Genomic DNA, 22,263 nt, shown 5'->3' on the forward strand with positions numbered 1-22,263 from the left:
AGGTGTTTTATCGCAGTTATGTGTGCCGTGAAAGTTCTCTGTACATTTTCTAGGTCAGCAATTTCACCTGCCTTGAAAGGTGCTGTTAGTGTGCAGCAATATTCCAGCCTATATAGAACAAGCGACAAGCTTGACACTGCTGGTTTTGAAGGTTCTCATCCATCCTGTCAATTTTCTAGCAGATGCGATTGATACGTTATGGTCTTTGAAGGTGAGATCCTCTGACGCGACGGGCTGGAGTTTTGAGACTCTATGACCGCGGGTTCAATCCCGGCCGGGGGTATGGTTTCCTCTGACATGATTATTCCCAGGTCTTTTACATAAGTTTTTCGCTCTTGTGTGGTTGGAATTTGTTTTATAATGCGATATAGCTTTAATTTCCTGACGTTTTCCATATCGGAGTATTTGTAATTTTTCATTGAACTTCATTTTCTTTTCTGCGGCCCATTTAAAAATTTGGTTGATGTCCGCTTGGAAGACACTGTCACGCAGATTCGGGTGTCATCTGCAGAGGAAGACACGGTGCTGTGGCTTACAGCCCTGTCTATGTCGGATATGAGGATGAGGAACAGGATGGGAACGAGTACTGTGCCTTGTGAAACAGAGCTTTTTACAGTAGCCGCCTCAGACTTTACTGTTTACTACTACTCTGTGTTCTATTTGTTAGGAAATTAGAGATCCATCTACCAACTTTTCCTGTATATAGAAAGCCGCTTGTTATGCAGAGCATTTCGGGCAAATTAGGTCAGTGTTGTCTCAGGATGCGACCCACACCAGTCGACTAACACCCAGGTACCCATTTTACAGATGGGGCAAATAAGACACCCGGTGTAAGGAAACACGTCCAATGCTTCTACCCTCGCCGGGAATCGAACCCGGACCCTCGCCGTGTGAAGCAATGTATTGTAATCAGTCCACCAAACTTGAAGAGTTCAGCTCCATGGTCTGAAACGATATGAACCTGAGGCAGGTTCAGTTTCAGGTAGGTTAGCCAGGACGGGTCTTCTTCATGTGGTGACCCGGCAGTGGCTCCCAAAGGAGTGTTGGAGTTTGTACAAGTGATGTACACGTTTACAGTCCTATGACAGGGGCATGGTGAGCATTCGTGTCAGGTGGAGTACTGTTTACAGTCCTGTGACAAGGACGCAGTGAATCTTGTTCAGGTCGAGTATCGCTTACAGTCCTTTGGCGGGGGGCAGCCCTATGACAAGGTTTAGTTAGGCAGCCCAATGACAAGGTTTAGTTAGGCATCCCTATGACAAGGTTTAGTTGGGCAGCCCAATGACAAGGTTTAGTTAGGCAGCCCAATGACAAGGTTTAGTTAGGCAGCCCAATGACAAGGGCGCGAAGAGCCTTCGTGTTACGTGTAGTACCGTTTACAGGCCATGGTGGGGGCAGCCCTATGACAAGGGAACTGTGAGTCTTCTTCAGCACAGGTGGTGTAGTAGTTAGCTACAATCGTCATCGAAGCCCTGGAACTGAGGAACAGCACATCTTGGGTTCAAGTGGTGTCAGAGCCGGTGTTCTCCCTGGTACGAGGCTTTCAAATAAAAAAGCCGTGTTCCATTTGAGCCATTTCTGGCACTCGGGCCGCAGCCCGAATGCCAGAGCGATTCCAGTGATTCTCTGGAGGCGATGTGACTAACCTGAAGAATGAGAATGGAGTCTTAAATACTGTCGAAGATAAGGCGAAAGATCTCAAAGACGTTGGAGGGGACGGGATTCACAACTAGCAGAAGTAGTAGTAGTAACAAGAATTGTGGAGCACTGCAGTAAGCCTACTGGTCTATGCTAGGTAGTTTATTGAGGTACAGGTACACATCATCACATAAATTCTATTAGACATTTTATCATACATAAGTAAATTACCTAGGATAACCCCTCCCCCCCAAAAAATAAAAATCAAAGTGACTTATTTCCATTGAGATCCTTATATTTATTTCCATTTGATGTTATAGCAGAGAAGAAATCACTTAGTATGTTGGCTGTTTCTGCAGACTGGATATGAGGCTCATCTGGTTTAGCTAGGTCTATAAAACTGACTATGGACGGATTTCGAGAGCCCAGGATTTCGGAGAGGGTTTTCCAGTTTTTCATATCCACTTTTATTTGATTAAATCTGCTTTCATAATAAAGTTGTTTAGACTTCTTCATTTGAGTGGCAAGTATAGATTGTTCAACTGCCTCCCAGCATACATAAGGGGGATTACCAATAGACCCCTGACTGTCTTCAAGCTGGCACTGGACAAGCACCTAATGTCGGTACCTGACCAGCCGGACTGTGGCTCGTACGTTGGATTGCGTGCAGCCAGCAGTAACAGCCTGGTTGATCAGGCTCTGATTCACCAGGAGGCCTGGTCACAGACTGGGCCGAGGGGGCGTTGACCCCCGGAACTCTCTCTTTGGTCTGATCCTTAGTAATTATGCACAATCTGAACTATTTCTCATACAGATTTTTTTATCCAATAGCATCCTGAGGATGCTATTGGAAGTTATGGGATATTTAGTCTCTTTGTATATTGTAATTTTTTTTTTTTTGGGGGGGGGGGGGAATTCACACCCATTGATCAATTTCACGACTCGAACAAATTCTCTGTGCCAATCAATGCCACTTAAAGCTAAGACAAGAACCCCAATGGAAATAAAGTCACTTTGACTTTTTGGGGGGTTATCCTAGGTAATTTACACTATGTATGATAATTGTACTTATGTGTACTTGTGCCTAAATAAACCTACTTATAAAATTATTTACTGATGTCTCACCATGGAAGATGCCCGTGGCATCAGAATCAATAAACAACATTCTTTTGACTTCACTGAGTTATCCTAGGTTAAATTCTTCGTAAATATATGCAGCGCTGTATGATCCTTACGGGTTTAGCTCCTAGGTGTGATTATAACAGCTATAATAATAAGTAAATCTACTTATAAAGAGAGGGGTGCCAGGGTCACGTGTATGGATGAGTGCAGGGTGCCAAGGCTGCTTGCTAACCCAATAACTACAGTGTTGGGAGGTGCACCATCCTGATACTTCACTGCTACCTGCTACGTTCCTGCTACCTGCTGCGTCCCTGCTACGTTCCTGCTACCTGCTGCGTCCCTGCTACCTGCTGCGTCCCTGCTACCTGCTGCGTCCCTGCTACGTCCCTCCTGCGTCCCTGCTGCCTGGATGACACCTGGGACGCACCGTCAGATACCCACAGAATTCACCTTTTCAGTCATCTCGTCTGGGTATACAAAGGACGTCGAGATGTCAGGTGGGTTATGATGGTGTGTGATGCTGACCTCACTGAGCAGCATCAGGATGGGTATCAGAATGCATAATAAACCTCTTGAATTAACTAAATCGGCTACATTTGATCATTGTATGTATGTATGTACTCACCTAATTGTGGTTGCAGAGGTCGAGACTCAGCTCCTGGCCCCGCCTCTTCACAGAATGCTACTAGGTTCTCTCTTTCCCTGCTCCATGAGCTTTATCATACATCGTCTTAAAGCTTTACTATGTATGGTTCCTGCCTCCACTACATCACTCGCTAGACTTTTCCACTTCCTAACAACTCTGTGACTGAAGAAATACTTCCTAACATCCCTTTGACTCATCTGAGTCTTCAACTTCCAAGAGGGACTCCTTGTTTCTGTGTCCCCTCTTTGCAACATCCTGTCTCTGTATGTATGTATGTGTGTGTATATATATACATGTATATATATATATATATATATATATATATATATATATATATATATATATATATATATATATATATATATATATATGTGTGTGTGTGTGTGTATACATACATACAGTACATATATATATATATATATATTTATATATATATATATATATATATATATATATATATATATATGTGTATACATACATAAAGTACATATTCTTTCTTTTCTTTCAACACACCGGCCGTATCCCACCGAGGCGGGGTGGCCTAAAAGGAAAAACGAAAGTTTCTCCTTTTACATTTAGTAATATATACAGGAGAAGAGGTTACTAGCCCCTTGCTCCCGGCATTTTAGTTGCCTCTTACAACACGCATGGCTTACGGAGGAAGAATTCTATTCCACTTCCCCATGGAGATAAAGTACATATATATATATATATATATATATATGTATACATACATACAGTACATATATATATTGGGCCACCCAGCTTCTGTGGGTGGCCCAGTGTTAATGTTTGATTAATTTCTTTTGCTTTCCTGTGATGCCTGTACTTATTCCACCCCTATATATCTTTATATTAAACATAAACTCCGTACAGTTCATCCGTTTGTCACTGCTAAATTTTACACATGACAAACTCTGTATATACTGTACTTGGCATTTGAAGGAAAAATTTTCTTTATTATAATAGTCCAACCTAATTATTTTATTAGCTACATTAATATTCATAAATATTGATATTCCATATCTGATTGCTATATTTGGTCCCTCATGCAGAAGGGGCAGAGACAAGATCTTTGAACATATGGGTCAGTCAGATGTGATACATGCATCAGGATTTAATTAGCATAATGGTGGGGATGTTGAAGTTTGTAAAGACCCCAGTGGAAATAAGTCACTGTAAATTCACACTATGTATGATAATTGTATTTAGGTGTACCTGTACCTAGTTAAAGTTACTTACTGTAATGTCTGCACATTTCTTGCAGGGCATCTATCCATTGAATGAGTGGCAGTAAATGTGTTCCCTTAATTGAAAATTGTTGACATAACACATTTGCTCATGTAACTGCAGTATTTTTATATACCATGCCTATGCTACTCAGAATGTCTCCTCATATTCTTCCTTGCCTGTTCCCACTGACCCCTCTTTTGTATTAGCACACTTACTCCACATCTACACTTTTCTCATATTCACATAAAGAGAAATAAGCACTACAGTAGTCCTATTGGTCCATGGTAGAAAGGTTCTGCCCACACCCAACCATTGCCACTGTATCTGTTCATCCTGTCTATACTGCTACCCAAAGTGCTGTATTGGCATAAATGACATCTCTAAGTGGGTTGTTCCACTCACCTACAACTTCATTGCTAAACCAGTGCTTTTCCATAACTGAATTTATTACATTTGAACTCATTGTTTCCATGCTTTTAACATCTTATATCCCATATATTTATGCTCATCTTTCATTTACACATCTCAAATAAATTTCTCCTCATTCTATGGCTTCTGAGTGTAAGTTCAGGTCTCTCAGTCTGTCTTCATACGAAAGGTTCCTGATACAGATAATGAACTTTGTCACTCCTCTCTATCTTGTATACTTAAAGTACAGTACTGTTGAGTGTTCAGGCTGTAGAAACTTTTAGTCAGGTGAGTACAGCTAGGTTGTGAGTGTCTCACATATACCAGTTTCCAGATTTGCATGGGAAGTTAGGTCGAAAACTTTTGGTTAGCCTCAGAAGTTTTGTTATGTTCAAGTTTGAGTGCATGCACAGCATTTTAATTTTGGCATTCTAAAAGCAGATTTGCTTAATTCAATATTAGGCATTATTGAGCCATGCTAACAAGTTTATTTAGGAATAGGTACACGTAAGTACAAGTATCATGTACAGTGGTCCCTCATTTTTCGTAATTAATCCATTCCTGGAGGAGCTACTATAAACGAAATTTACGATTTGCGAATCAATTTTCCCCATAAGAAATAATGTAAATACAATTAATCCGTTCCTGACACCCAGAAGTATTGAAACAAAAAAAATTTTTACATGAAATATACATGTAGTACATAAACAATACAATGGGAAATGATGAATGAAACATTAACAGCATAACACTTACCTTTATTGGAGATTCTTCTTAGTGTATGGGAGACTGGAAGAGGAGAGAGATTGGATTGTTTACAGTTTGGAAGGGGAATCCCCTTCCAGCAACACCTCAGGTACCAATTGCTTCTCTGGGGTTGCTTCTCTTCTCTGTTTCTTAATGCCACTAGGACCACCTTGAGAGTCACTCTAGTCCTGTCTCGCAAAGTAACTGTTGAGAGAGCTCTGTTTCTGGCGTCTCTTTAACACTTCCCTAAAATGGCCCAGGACTTTGTCACTGTACATATTTCTCACCTTCTTTACCACAGGCTTGGCACTAGGAGCTTTCTTTGGAGCCATGGTAGCTTATTTAGTACTTGCAAGCACTAAAATGAGTGGAATATTATGAAATATTTCGTAGGAGCACTTGAGGGGACCTTCACTCACTGGTAAATAATGCCAGACTGGCTGGGTAGGGAGGCCTCCCTGGCTAACACCGTGTGTACGCATCCCGGACGAACTACTATTTGCGAGTCAACCTATGAAAAGCGAGTCCATGTTTATATGAAAATACCCCTATGATTGGCAAAATTTACGATTGCCGAGAACTACGAAAAGCGAGGGACCACTGTACTATAGTTTAACTTGTGTAAATTACTTGGGATAAAGCCAAAAAAGTCAAAGATTTTCAGGTAGACAGAGTAAAGGCAGAAGCTCTTGTTCTTTGACAAGACCTGTCGTATTCTAATGCTATTTTTTTAATTTCAGACTATTAACCGAGGACTGATGTAAACATATGGTGGTGGGTACAGGAACCTCTCTTGTGATCGCATTTTCTTATGTGCTTTTCGTCCTTTGCTCCTCCTCCTGCTTGTCCCTGGATGATTTTGATATTTAACTCATGGCTGGTGTGCTTGCTGAAATTTTTTGTGACTTGCTCTTCTTTGTTTTTACTTTTTCTGTTGACTTAAGTGTGTTTTTGTGTCTTTGTGTTTAGTTTTGTGTTGCAGTTATCGTACATTACCCACTGACGTGTATTGTAAATAGCATTCACTCATATCATACTCGTCTGTTGTGTTCAAATTGACATAAATTTTGTTCATGTGTGTTCAAAATGGAATAACTTTCTGAAATTATATTAGTGCTTTTGACTTGTTAATCTTTGTACACTTGGCCTTTTGAGTTTTTCTTAACTTTGCCTTTATATTTTTATTTTTTTTTTTCACTTATGATCTAAGCAAATATAAATGTAGTTCTCTTAGCTTCTATTTATTTATTTATTTATTTATTTATTTATTTAATGTCTTTGCAAACAGTACATTGAGATTGTGTATATACAATAGTGGGTTGCAATACAAAGAGAGCCTCTATTATGCCTTGGCATTATGGGTCAACTTAACATTATTGGGTTACATTCTACTTAATACTAAGGAGGAGTATATCATAGTTGTACAGTAGGAAAGTAATTATTTCATAGTTGTACAGTAGAATATTAATTATAAATGAATCAAAATTTGTATTATACAAAGATATACATATTTATATTCTAAAATGCTATTGTAAAAAACTATGATTCAATTATAGACCTGTCAACAATGGATAAAAGGCTCAATGTGATTGTTTCAGTTATGATGTGGGAGTACATAGGTGAGTAAATGTATACTGTGTATTTAGCATTTAGTCTAGGGTGATTAAGTGGCTTTTGAGAAGAGTCTTAAATTGATTTTCAGACTGGGTTACTTTATTATCTTTGGTAATGAATTCCATATTTTGGGGTCCTTTACGTGCATAGAGTTTTTACACAGTGTGATATGGACACAAGGTATATCAAAAAGAGATCTGTGTCTTGTGTTGTGGTCATGTGTCCTGTTTAGGTTGGTGAGGAAAAGTTTGAGTGGGGGGTTTATATTTGCATGTATTGTTCTGTGTATGTAGTAGGCACATGAATAAGTATGGATGTTCTTAATGGTAAGCAGATTCAGCCTTTTGAAAATTGGTGGAGTATGCTGGCGGGAGTGGGGATTTGCTATATGCTGTTTGTTGTGTAATAAATTATTTAGCTCTTATTGTACGTATAATTCATCTTTGCAATTAGGTGTTTATCAGTTATTGTGCACACCCATTCTTGGTGCTGTATATTATTAGCCTTAATATTGTCTCATCACTTATCTACCTTATCTTGTCGTATTACCTAGTGTCCTAGTTCTGAGTGTTATTGTCCATAGCATATCTTTATTATCTGCTGTTGTTAATGTCATCGTGCGAACATTGTTTGATATATGGCCATGGACTTTACGACGGCTCATTTTTAGTGTAGAGTATTTGTAGATGATATTTTTAATTATTTTTTACTTCATTATAAAGAATTTTTAAGAAAATATTATTAAGTAAGTTTTATTATATAAAACTAAGAATGCAGCATATAATACTTTTTTGTAAAATCTGTTGGCTAATCTTCCGTGACTATGACCTGTAAAATTGGTATTAGTTGTAGCTGGCAACAGCATGTTTCAGCTTTGTACCCCACTGAAACCTCATTCACTCGCCAGTTGTCAGTGGGTGACTGTGTGCTCCTCATTGTGAAACCAGGTGTCCTAGAAACTGTGTTAGTGATAGTTGAAAACACTTTTGTGGGATGTGAAGACTGTTTTTATGAGTGTAGAGTATATTGTAATTCAGAGGTTGATTTTATAAAACAGTATTAAAAATTCATGACTCAAAACCAATTCAATTCTCAGGTAGGGCTGGACATATGGCAAGTCTTCCTACTTTTGATGCCCCTATTTCAGGGGGGCTTCAGCCCCTTCAAATGCAAACAGTGATAATAATGCTGCTTCAAGACAAGTCTCCAACCCCCTCCCCCCAGTATTGAAATTTTGGCATTGCCACTGGCCTGTTCACCTAGCCATAAATAGGTACCTGGGTATTAATTGTCTTTTGTGTGTCACATCCTAAGAGGGGATCTCAATGGAAACAAATCATAGTGTTTGGCTATGTTGGGTTATCCTGGTGAGAAGTGTATAGATGTGCAGTGTGAAAACATGGTGAAGACTGACAAAATTAATTTGTTGTAGATTATCACTTATGAAAATAGAGTAATAGCCTTGAACCTAAATTTTTTGAAAGGCATTAATGAATGGGAATATGATCAAGGTCCTGCTCTATTTCTGCAACATTGTAAACTCTTGATGATATGTTGGCAACATGAAAGGCCTAGAGCCATCATTCAATTCCCCCTGTGGTTATTTTGCATATGGTACAATATGTTTATGGGAATAGGGAAACAGTTGAAACAAGAAGCAGAGGAGGACGAATAATGGACGAATACTCAATAAGGTTTCAAGATGTGTTTGGACATAGTTATTACTGTCAAGCAGTCATTGAAGCTAATAATGTGTGTGTGAGTTGGATAGTTACACGAGTGGGAAGAGTTGGGTGTGATAGGACTTATGTAGTATGGTTCAATAGGTCTACTGTAGTGCTTTTTTCTTGTCTTCTATTTTTGAGATGCTTTGCTGATTTATAAAGGCTGACAAACAGGTAGATAAAATGATGTGCAAGGTTGATGTGGCTGGAAGGAGGTGTCTGAGGAAAGCTTGAAGGCACTGGAGATTATGAAAATGAAATTTAGGTGGCATTAAATTAAATTTTTGAGGGGTCAATTAAATAATTTTTTTTTTTGTATGCAGAAATGACTGTGCTGTATTAATTACTTTTTATTAAAAGCTTTCTGCAGACATTCACCATTAAGGTAACAGATGCTGTCTTAAGTTCACTATGTCATATGTACAGTAAGCTCTCTCTACAATGTAACATTATTATTGACACTGTAGATTTCTGCTTATCAGTGCACGACCTTTGGCTGGGTAAGAGTGTCATAGGTCAGCAGGAACTGATAGTAGTGATAACACTGCCACCACAGCACACCCTCTGGTAAACAGTATATCATTTGTCACCTCTTTTTTGTCAGGCAATCATATCATCTTTAAAAATTTTCAAGAATTTTCTGTCTAAAAAGCTTAAGTAAGGTAAAAACGTTGGATCTCTTGTATGTAAATGACACACTTATATTTGATGAGGGTATCAAATAATTTAGATAAAGAAAAATTGGATATCAAATTGGGGAGGAGGAGCATGGAAGAAGTGAATGTTTTCAGATACTTGGGAGTTGACATGTCGGCGGATGGATTTATGAAGGATGAGGTTAATCATAGAATTGATGAGGGAAAAAAGGTGAGTGGTGCATTGAGGTATATGTGGAGTCAAAAAACGTTATCTATGGAGGCAAAGAAGGGAATGTATGAAAGTATAGTAGTACCAACACTCTTATATGGGTGTGAAGCTTGGGTTGTGAATGCAGCAGTGAGGAGGTGGTTGGAGGCAGTGGAGATGTCCTTTCTAAGGGCAATGTGTGGTGTAAATATTATGCAGAAAATTTGGAGTGTGAAAAATTAGGAGATGGTGTGGAGTTAATAAAAGTATTAGTCAGAGGGCTGAAGAGGGGTTGTTGAGGTGGTTTGGTCATTTAGAGAGAATGGATCAAAGTAGAATGACATGGAGAGCATTTAAATCTGCAGGGGAAGGAAGGCGGGGTAGGGGTTTTCCTCGAAAAGGTTGGAAGGAAGGGGTAAGGGAGGTTTTGTGGGTGAGGGGCTTGGACTTCCAGCAGGCGTGCGTGAGCGTATTCGATAGGAGTGAAATTTTTTTTTTTTTACCACATGAAATATTAATTTTAATACACACAACCTGAAGAAGACATGCACAATTACTACTCTACTAAGAACAGAATACGTACATGACACTTACCTTTATTGAAGATCTGGTGATAATTGATGGGATGGGAGGAGGGGAGAGTGTGGAAGTTATTGTTTAGAAGGGGAATCCCCTTCCATTAGGACTTGAGGTAGCAAGTCCTTTTCCGGGGTTACTTCCCTTCTACTTTTAATGCCACTAGGACCAGCTTGAGAGTCACTGGACTTCTGTCGCACAACAAATCTGTCCATAGAACTCTGTACCTCCTGTTCCTTTAAGACTTTCCTAAAATGGGCCATAACATTGTCATTGTACAGGTTGCCAACATGGCTTGCAGTAGCTGTGTCAGGGTGATTTTCATCCGTAAAGGTTTGCAGTTCAACCCACTTTGCACACATTTCCTTAATCTCTTTTTTCAATTCCATACTAATTCTCGCCCTTTTTACCACAGGGACGGCACTAGAAGCTTTCTTGGGGTCCATGGTGACTTATTTTGCAATTACAAGCACTAAAAACACTGGGATAATGTGAAATGTACCGAATGTATGCATAGATGTGACCGTACTGGCTGGCTTGTAAACACTGGCACTGAGGCCACATGTGGGACGCGTCCTGGACGAATCACGTAAGGCGAGTTTTTTAACGTGAGGCAAGGCAAAATTTTTGCGTTCAAATGCTTCGTATGGCAGATTTAACGTAACACGATGCGTTCGTAAGGCGGGGGTCCACTGTATTTCACTTTCTCACCTATCTTCATAATGATTAGATAGAGACCAATATTTTTTATCTTAACAGTCTTTTTTCAGTACAATATTTGCTTTTGAGAACACATTTACTATTATGTTAGAGATTTATTCTGTACCCGCTGTTGAAATTGGTTTTGCTGTGGAAAATCACTCGACACATTCATTGCTATACGAGTCATTCAGTAGTGCTGTTGGCTCTATTGTGGAGGCACAGCAAGTAGCAACTACTGACATGCCGGGTAATAAATATTGGTGCCTAATGACATGTTGATGGCATTAGGCTGCAGCATAATTACCAATGGCTTGATGGGCAACCCCAGTAATATGAGCATTTTCCACCTTGGATATGATTTTCTTACTATTAGGGGAGTAAGAGTCCACTCTGGCAGTTCTTGTCTTGAGACCCTGCCTGCTGGTATGACTTAACAAATTTTGCCAATGGCTGCATGATGGGTCATGCATTGATGTTCCTTGAGTTTGAAATTTCATGGAACTTGTTTACTTTCTTTAAAATGTCTGTAAATTATCTTGCTGCATGTGGATGAATTGCTTTTAAAATAGCTTGTCAGTCATGTAACTGTGTGTTTGGATGTGCACTGTATTGTAAATGTTGATTTACTGGTTTAAATGATTATTAAGTCACATGTGTGACAATTGGGTATCTTTATTGTTGAAGTTTTTGCCTACTGTGTGAGGTGAAACAGTTCAACAATAAAGATACCCAGCTGTTGCACATGTGTCTTAATTATCAATTTGTAGGTATTTTATACCATTTTCAACATAAATGTTTTATATATTTTTAGTGCTTTATTTGCTGCCTCTAATATTTTGCCTAATATTTTTTACAGGTCTACACACAATATACTTTTTGGCTGCGGCTTCAAGGTGTCCGACCTCTTTGGGAGGTGTTTCAATACAATTTATGAAGACAATGGCAGGAAAAACTTGTTCAAGATTTACCAACCACACGCCTCTACCTCAAGGTATATTTAATGTGAAAGCGTATGGTAAAGATTTTGGAAATTCATTGATGTGTGAACACCTTTCTTTTATGTATTTCAGCATGACGGACACACAAATATAAACTACTAATTTTTATTTATTAATATATCAGCTGTCTCCCACCTAGGAAGGGGTAACCCACCCAAAAAGAAGATATGTTCTCATCATCACACACTCCATCATTGTCTTGCCAGAGGCATGCCAATAATACAGTTCAAAAACTGCAACATATCTCCACCCCTACACAATCTTTCCTGGGATATTTATTAGTCTTGATATTGTCTCCTTGTCACTTAGCTAACTCATCTTGTCACATTACTGAGTGTCCTAGTTCTAGTGCTCTTGTGAGTAGCATATTTTTATAATTTGCCGTGATTACCATTATCATGCAAACATGACATACATGCATATGAAAGGGTGATGCTCTGTATTGATAAAAGTTTTCTGAACAAGGTTAAAGCTGCAGGTTATGATATAAAGAGAATACATTTGTTATGGTGTATTTAATATGCACTTGTGTTCCTAGATGTGTAATATATAAGTGTTTTCTTTCTTAGTACAGTGGTACCGTGGGATATGAACTTATTTCGTTCCAGAAGGTTGTTCGAGTGCTGATACTGAATGAATTTGTTCGCATAAGGAATAATATAAATTAGAGTAATCCGTTTCAGACCCCCAAAAATACATTTACAAAAAGCACTTACATAAATACGCTTACATAATTGTTTGCGTTTTGAGCTCTTCGTATCCCGAGGTATCACTGTATATGCTTTTAATTAATTTTCTGTGTTAACTTAAGCCATACCCAAAACACTGTGCATAATATAAGCTTCATAAAAATGTTACTATGTATACACAAGTTCGTACAGCACCATTGTTTTAATCATTTAATAAATAAAGACAGCAGTTGAATGAGTGATGGTGAATGTGTTGTCTTCTTTGAGTGACCTTACCTTGGCAGGAGACGGCCAGTGAGAAAAAAAATTGTGGAGTGCATGGCAGTGGCAGATCTACATTTTTGGGGCCCTGAGGCTTGAACTGTTATGGGGGCCCCTTTGCAACCCCTTCTCATACAGTAGACCCAAAATTTTAACCAGCGTGTACTATAGTCACTTCTGGCGCCCCTCCAGGATTAGGAGCCCTGAAGCTTAAGCTTCATTAATTTCATAGTAGATCCACCCCTGGTATGTGGCATTCCATAGCTCAGTAATGAGCATGCAGCTCACGACCCTAAGTACCTTGATTTCAATTTCCCAAATGAGAAAGATGCATGGGCAAGTGTCCTTATGCCTGCTGCTGCTCCTCTTGTAAGCCAAATAATGCCAAATAATCTTATTTTTCTTTCAGTGATACTGTAGTTACAGTTAAAAGCGGAAGATGTCAGATACATAGCACACATTGTTACTTTACCAGGAGAAAGCCTTTGTTTTTAACTATATATATTCTTCTCATGTTTTTAACTATATATATTCTTCTCATGGTTGTCAGGGCCACATGTGGTAGGTGCCACAGACATCATGATTGGACGAACTAAAGATGGAACACTAATGCGTCTCTACTATCCATCAAAACTCACAGATCTTATGGTAAGATAAAAAATACTTTAAATGTATAGTATTAATTAAGGATTGTACTAGAGAATTTTTTCTTCTACTTCACATACATGTTCTGCAATGGAGTAAATGATAATTTTACTGTAATAAACACGCTAAGATAACAGGGATATCTTGCTACTCCTACTTACACTTTGGTCACACTTCACAGACACGCACATGCATATATATATATACATACATCTAGGTTTTTCTCCTTTTTCTAAATAGCTCTTGTTCTTTTTTATTTCTTCTATTGTCCATGGGGAAGTGGAAAAGAATCTTTCCTCCGTAAGCCATGCGTGTCGTATGAGGCGACTAAAATGCCGGGAGCAATGGGCTAGTAACCCCTTCTCCTGTATACAATTACTAAAAAAGAGAAGAAGAAAAACTTTATAAAACTGGGTTGCTTAAATGTGCGTGGATGTAGTGCGGATGACAAGAAACAGATGATTGCTGATGTTATGAATGAAAAGAAGTTGGATGTCCTGGCCCTAAGCGAAACAAAGCTGAAGGGGGTAGGAGAGTTTCAGTGGGGGGAAATAAATGGGATTAAATCTGGAGTATCTGAGAGAGTTAGAGCAAAGGAAGGGGTAGCAGTAATGTTAAATGATCAGTTATGGAAGGAGAAAAGAGAATATGAATGTGTAAATTCAAGAATTATGTGGATTAAAGTAAAGGTTGGATGCGAGAAGTGGGTCATAATAAGCGTGTATGCACCTGGAGAAGAGAGGAATGCAGAGGAGAGAGAGAGATTTTGGGAGATGTTAAGTGAATGTATAGGAGCCTTTGAACCAAGTGAGAGAGTAATTGTGGTAGGGGACTTGAATGCTAAAGTAGGAGAAACTTTTAGAGAGGGTGTGGTAGGTAAGTTTGGGGTGCCAGGTGTAAATGATAATGGGAGCCCTTTGATTGAACTTTGTATAGAAAGGGGTTTAGTTATAGGTAATACATATTTTAAGAAAAAGAGGATAAATAAGTATACACGATATGATGTAGGGCGAAATGACAGTAGTTTGTTGGATTATGTATTGGTAGATAAAAGACTGTTGAGTAGACTTCAGGATGTACATGTTTATAGAGGGGCCACAGATATATCAGATCACTTTCTAGTTGTAGCTACACTGAGAGTAAAAGGTAGATGGGATACAAGGAGAATAGAAGCATCAGGGAAGAGAGAGGTGAAGGTTTATAAACTAAAAGAGGAGGCAGTTAGGGTAAGATATAAACAGCTATTGGAGGATAGATGGGCTAATGAGAGCATAGGCAATGGGGTCGAAGAGGTATGGGGTAGGTTTAAAAATGTAGTGTTAGAGTGTTCAGCAGAAGTTTGTGGTTACAGGAAAGTGGGTGCAGGAGGGAAGAGGAGCGATTGGTGGAATGATGATGTAAAGAGAGTAGTAAGGGAGAAAAAGTTAGCATATGAGAAGTTTTTACAAAGTAGAAGTGATGCAAGAAGGGAAGAGTATATGGAGAAAAAGAGAGAAGTTAAGAGAGTGGTGAAGCAATGTAAAAAGAGAGCAAATGAGAGAGTGGGTGAGATGTTATCAACAAATTTTGTTGAAAATAAGAAAAAGTTTTGGAGTGAGATTAACAAGTTAAGAAAGCCTAGAGAACAAATGGATTTGTCAGTTAAAAATAGGAGAGGAGAGTTATTAAATGGAGAGTTAGAGGTATTGGGAAGATGGAAGGAATATTTTGAGGAATTGTTAAATGTTGATGAAGATAGGGAAGCTGTGATTTCGTGTATAGGGCAAGGAGGAATAACATCTTGTAGGAGTGAGGAAGAGCCAGTTGTGAGTGTGGGGGAAGTTCGTGAGGCAGTAGGTAAAATGAAAGGGGGTAAGGCAGCCGGGATTGATGGGATAAAGATAGAAATGTTAAAAGCAGGTGGGGATATAGTTTTGGAGTGGTTGGTGCAATTATTTACTAAATGTATGGAAGAGGGTAAGGTACCTAGGGATTGGCAGAGAGCATGCATAGTTCCTTTGTATAAAGGCAAAGGGGATAAAAGAGAGTGCAAAAATTATAGGGGGATAAGTCTCTTGAGTGTACCTGGTAAAGTGTATGGTAGAGTTATAATTGAAAGAATTAAGAGTAAGACGGAGAATAGGATAGCAGATGAACAAGGAGGCTTTAGGAAAGGTAGGGGGTGTGTGGACCAGGTGTTTACAGTGAAACATATAAGTGAACAGTATTTAGATAAGGCTAAAGAGGTCTTTGTGGCATTTATGGATTTGGAAAAGGCGTATGACAGGGTGGATAGGGGGGCAATGTGGCAGATGTTGCAAGTGTATGGTGTAGGAGGTAGGTTACTGAAAGCAGTGAAGAGTTTTTACGAGGATAGTGAGGCTCAAGTTAGAGTATGTAGGAAAGAGGGAAATTTTTTCCCAGTAAAAGTAGGCCTTAGACAAGGATGTGTGATGTCACCGTGGTTGTTTAATATATTTATAGATGGGGTTGTAAGAGAAGTAAATGCGAGGGTCTTGTCAAGAGGCGTGGAGTTAAAAGATAAAGAATCACACACAAAGTGGGAGTTGTCACAGCTGCTCTTTGCTGATGACACTGTGCTCTTGGGAGATTCTGAAGAGAAGTTGCAGAGATTGGTGGATGAATTTGGTAGGGTGTGCAAAAGAAGAAAATTAAAGGTGAATACAGGAAAGAGTAAGGTTATGAGGATAACAAAAAGATTAGGTGATGAAAGATTGAATATCAGATTGGAGGGAGAGAGTATGGAGGAGGTGAACGTATTCAGATATTTGGGAGTGGACGTGTCAGCGGATGGGTCTATGAAAGATGAGGTGAATCATAGAATTGATGAGGGAAAAAGAGTGAGTGGTGCACTTAGGAGTCTGTGGAGACAAAGAACTTTGTCCTTGGAGGCAAAGAGGGGAATGTATGAGAGTATAGTTTTACCAACGCTCTTATATGGGTGTGAAGCGTGGGTGATGAATGTTGCAGCGAGGAGAAGGCTGGAGGCAGTGGAGATGTCATGTCTGAGGGCAATGTGTGGTGTGAATATAATGCAGAGAATTCGTAGTTTGGAAGTTAGGAGGAGGTGCGGGATTACCAAAACTGTTGTCCAGAGGGCTGAGGAAGGGTTGTTGAGGTGGTTCGGACATGTAGAGAGAATGGAGCGAAACAGAATGACTTCAAGAGTGTATCAGTCTGTAGTGGAAGGAAGGCGGGGTAGGGGTCGGCCTAGGAAGGGTTGGAGGGAGGGGGTAAAGGAGGTTTTGTGTGCGAGGGGCTTGGACTTCCAGCAGGCATGCGTGAGCGTGTTTGATAGGAGTGAATGGAGACAAATGGTTTTTAATACTTGACGTGCTGTTGGAGTGTGAGCAAAGTAACATTTATGAAGGGATTCAGGGAAACCGGCAGGCCGGACTTGAGTCCTGGAGATGGGAAGTACAGTGCCTGCACTCTGAAGGAGGGGTGTTAATGTTGCAGTTTAAAAACTGTAGTGTAAAGCACCCTTCTGGCAAGACAGTGATGGAGTGAATGATGGTGAAAGTTTTTCTTTTTCGGGCCACCCTGCCTTGGTGGGAATCGGCCGGTGTGATAATAAAAAATAATAATACTAATAATAATATGCACTGATACTACTACTGTACTAATAATAGTAATACTTTATTTAAAAAAATGCATACAAGAGTTAAAAAATTTAAATGCTATTAGTGCATGCAGTATTTTGGGAAGACTTAAGCTAGGAGTAAAACTATTCAGTAGTAGAGAAAATTCTTAGGTGTGGAGCTGTTTTAGTTTTTGAGTTGAGCAAATGTGAATACTGTACTTCTATAAAATTCTCATACCAGTTTACAAGTCAAAATATTTTGTTTATAAGTAATGTGCATACAAGACAAACTGTGAAAAACTCACCCATCATTTAGTAACACAGGAGATAGAAGAATTTGATATGATAGAATATGGGACTTCAAAGAATAATAATGTAATGTTTATTGTCCATGTTACAATCATCATTTTATCATCATATATAGATAAGCTTATAGTTCTTTTATGCATATTGGGTAGACTTAAGATTAATCATACATCAAAATGATTTGTAGAATAGGTGGATTACATAACTGTTCAAATTTTTAAATATCCATGAAAAGGTGGAAGTCAGTTTGATCAGTGGTCTGAGCAGTGTAAACTGGGCAGTCTGTTTGGCTGGAATATTGAAAAAAATAGTCTGCTCAATTCCTCAAAATAATATATTTTTTTATTTTTTATTTATTTATTTTTTTCAACAAGTCGGCCGTCTCCCACCGAGGCAGGGTGACCCAAAAAAGAAAGAAAATCCCCAAAAAGAAAATACTTTCATCATCATTCAACACTCTGCAAAAACAGTGATAATGTGTGAGTGTGGTGAACACACTCACACATTATCACTGTTTTTGCAGAGGTGCTCAGAATACAACAGTCTAGAAGCATACACATATAAAGATACACAACATATCCCTCCAAACTGCCAATATCCCAAACCCCTCCTTTAAAGTGCAGGCATTGTACTTCCCATTTCCAGGACTCAAGTCCGACTATATGAAAATAACCGGTTTCCCTGAATCCCTTCACTAAATATTACCCTGGTAGACAGCAACCACCCAGGGAGGTACTACCGTCCTGCCAAGTGAGTGTAAAACGAAAGCCTGTGATTGTTTTACATGATGGTAGGATTGCTGATGTCTTTTGTCTGTCTCATAAATATGCAAGATTACAGGCATGTCTTGCTACTTCTACTTACACTTAGGTCACACTACACATACATGTACACATTTATTTATACACACTCATCTGAGTTTTCTTTGATTTTATCTTAATAGTTCTTGGTCTTATTACTTTTCCTTTTATATCCATGGGGAAGTGGAATAAGAATCTTGCCTCCGTAAGCCATGCGTGTTGTAAAAGTCAACTAAAATGCCGGGAACAATGGGCTAGTAACCCCTTTTCCTGTAAAGATTACTAGAAAGAATAAGAAGAATTTTTTTTTTATCATCACTAAATGATTATTTGAGTTTGGAACATTATTAATAATACTCTTTGCACTCCAGTTAAAAACACTGCTTGGTAGAGCATCTTTAGATTTCTTCTTTACTCCAATGTGGTAAGTAGTGTTGGAGGGTGTGAGTGTTTTGTGGGAAACTTAATAAATATTGTAGATGGCAGATCCCCCCACAGACTGGATTGGATTAATTTGCAAACCCGGGTTAACCCCTTGGAAGTAATGCAAATAAGCAGATAAGGCACATGGACTAACCAGGGAGCAGTGCAGACAGGCTGGTAGGTGCTGACTTGGGATGGGAAGATAGTTTCTCTCTTTCTGCAGGCCTAGGGCAGTCACAAAATGGCTGCCGGCACAAGACACAACATCTGTCAGCTGGTAGAAGATTATCTCCTTATATCGCCGTAATCATCCGAATTACGGACCCACCGCTGTCACCATTTATTGTGAGGGTTCCTTGGAGATATGATGGTTGGAGATAAACACACTTGGTTGGTTGTAATCACTTACATTGGCAGAGTCGTGAGGGAAACTTAGCCCAGCCCTACCTATCTCTCCTATACCAATACGGGAACTGAGAGAGAGGCAGGGTGAAAGATACTCACATGAGTCACTGCGTGACGTCACACATGCTAGCCACTGGGCCTAGCTGAGCAGGGAGCCTAAATGTATATATGGATGATACGATCTACAATATACTACACAAGCATATACGTACTATTTCAGTAGTAATACTGACAGCAGGACACTACAAGCATTGCTCTGATAGCTCCTTTAAAGGTGAGTAAGACACTTGCAACAGTTTGGTATCTTTATGGGCATGAGGTTTTGCCTGCTCACCAGCCTTCTGCAGTTGAAATATGGAGGAGTCAACAGAAGTCGTAGAGATGTAGCTGAGGTGGTCAGCCTTTGTGTACATTCAGCTCAGTAGCTGAGCACACTTCATATCTATATTTCCATGGCCTCTGCTGTTTCCTATGTATTTAGACCAAAGAAGCCCACTGAGTAGACAAAATATCTTGTCAGTAAAGATACCAAACTGTTATACATGTATCTTACTCATCAGCTTGATGATAGGGAATTTTCTGTCAGTCAGTATATACATATATAGGAAAATTGGCAGCTTGGCTATGTATACTGGCTCCTTCTCTCCTTTGTTAGTGTGGCTTTGCAAATGGTCCAAGCCAGACCAAAATGTCGTTGTAAGCTCCTCTCTACTATGTGCAGATTATTTGTATATTAACTCGAAAGAAATATACGTGTTACATATATCAAATCAAGCCAGTTTTCATGAAGTTTTAAGATAACATTAGAGCTGCCAGGCTGTTGTTATGGAAAGTGTGTATCATATATACTGTAGACCTTCATTTAGCACTAGTTTATTTGGCATGATTTGGGTATAGCACAATTGAAGAATTATTTTATTTTTTTTATTATCACACTGGCCGATTCCCACCAAGGCAGGGTGGCCCGAAAAAAAAAACTTTCACCATCATTCACTCCATCACTGTCTTGCCAGAAGGGTGCTTTACACTACAGTTTTTAAACTGCAACATTAACACCCCTCCTTCAGAGTGCAGGCACTGTACTTCCCATCTCCAGGACTCAAGTCCGGCCTGCCGGTTTCCCTGAACCCCTTCATAAATGTTACTTTGCTCACACTCCAACAGCACGTCAAGTATTAAAAACCATTTGTCTCCATTCACTCCTATCAAACACGCTCACGCATGCCTGCTGGAAGTCCAAGCCCCTCGCACACAAAACCTCCTTTACCCCCTCTCTCCAACCTTTCCTAGGCCGACCCCTACCCCGCCTTCCTTCCACTACAGACTGATACACTCTTGAAGTCATTCTGTTTCGCTCCATTCTCTCTACATGTCCGAACCACCTCAACAACCCTTCCTCAGCCCTCTGGACAACAGTTTTGGTAATCCCGCACCTCCTCCTAACTTCCAAACTACGAATTCTCTGCATTATATTCACACCACACATTGCTCTCAGACATGACATCTCCACTGCCTCCAGCCTTCTCCTCGCTGCAACATTCATCACCCATGCTTCACACCCATATAAGAGCGTTGGTAAAACTATACTCTCATACATTCCCCTCTTTGCCTCCAAGGACAAAGTTCTTTGTCTCCACAGACTCCTAAGTGCACCACTCACTCTTTTCCCCTCATCAATTCTATGATTCACCTCATCTTTCATAGACCCATCCGCTGACACGTCCACTCCCAAATATCTGAATACATTCACCTCCTCCATACTCTCTCCCTCCAATCTGATATTCAATCTTTCATCACCTAATCTTTTTGTTATCCTCATAACCTTACTCTTTCCTGTATTCACCTTTAATTTTCTTCTTTTGCACACCCTACCAAATTCATCCACCAATCTCTGCAACTTCTCTTCAGAATCTCCCAAGAGCACAGTGTCATCAGCAAAGAGCAGCTGTGACAACTCCCACTTTGTGTGTGATTCTTTATCTTTTAACTCCACGCCTCTTGCCAAGACCCTCGCATTTACTTCTCTTACAACCCCATCTATAAATATATTAAACAACCATGGTGACATCACACATCCTTGTCTAAGGCCTACTTTTACTGGGAAAAAATTTCCCTCTTTCCTACATACTCTAACTTGAGCCTCACTATCCTCGTAAAAACTCTTCACTGCTTTCAGTAACCTACCTCCTACACCATACACTTGCAACATCTGCCACATTGCCCCCCTATCCACCCTGTCATATGCCTTTTCCAAATCCATAAATGCCACAATGACCTCTTTAGCCTTATCTAAATACTGTTCACTTATATGTTTCACTGTAAACACCTGGTCCACACACCCCCTACCTTTCCTAAAGCCTCCTTGTTCATCTGCTATCCTATTCTCCGTCTTACTCTTAATTCTTTCAATAATAACTCTACCATACACTTTACCAGGTATGCTCAGCAGACTTATCCCCCTATAATTTTTGCACTCTCTTTTATCCCCTTTGCCTTTATACAAAGGAACTATGCATGCTCTCTGCCAATCCCTAGGTACCTTACCCTCTTCCATACATTTATTAAATAATTGCACCAACCACTCCAAAACTATATCCCCACCTGCTTTTAACATTTCTATCGTTATCCCATCAATCCCGGCTGCCTTACCCCCTTTCATTTTACCTACTGAAGAATTGCGGCACAATTTTATGTAACATGTAAAATTTATATAACACGGTTCAGTTTGTGGGAAGGAAAAAAAATTCCCTTTTCCTCAAGCGGTCGTCTTGTTGTAAATCAGCCGGGAAGACCTCCCGCCATTCCCTGCCACCTCTCAACACCACCTCACCACCCTAGCATTCGTACTTCATACGTGTCCAGTCCAGTATGTACTTCTCTGCTACGAGCTAGCTGTG

General features: G+C 39.6%; 1 protein-coding gene across 6 annotated transcripts in view; it reads left to right on the plus strand.

Annotated features, from left to right (window-relative positions):
• The first annotated feature begins 3,070 nt into the window (after positions 1–3,070).
• LOC128698026 (platelet-activating factor acetylhydrolase) overlaps positions 3,071–22,263 on the plus strand; it is a 35,786-nt gene continuing 16,593 nt past the window's right edge. For 4 of the 6 annotated variants that reach the window (XR_008408405.2, XR_008408406.2, XM_053790053.2 and 1 more), the window contains exons 1-3: positions 8,217–8,355; positions 12,113–12,247; positions 13,755–13,852. Coding sequence is in view for 4 of the 6 variants with exons in the window: in XM_053790053.2 (XP_053646028.1) it covers positions 8,232–8,355; positions 12,113–12,247; positions 13,755–13,852 (357 nt within the window). In the remaining 2 variants the exon portion in view is untranslated. Of the gene's footprint in view, positions 3,258–6,534; positions 6,569–8,216; positions 8,356–12,112; positions 12,248–13,754; positions 13,853–22,263 lie in introns of those variants that run through there. The other 2 variants (XM_053790057.2, XM_053790056.2) reach the window with 2 other exon arrangements.

The sequence above is a fragment of the Cherax quadricarinatus genome, chromosome 58 (assembly GCF_038502225.1).
Source record: "Cherax quadricarinatus isolate ZL_2023a chromosome 58, ASM3850222v1, whole genome shotgun sequence".
NCBI lineage: Eukaryota > Metazoa > Arthropoda > Malacostraca > Decapoda > Parastacidae > Cherax > Cherax quadricarinatus.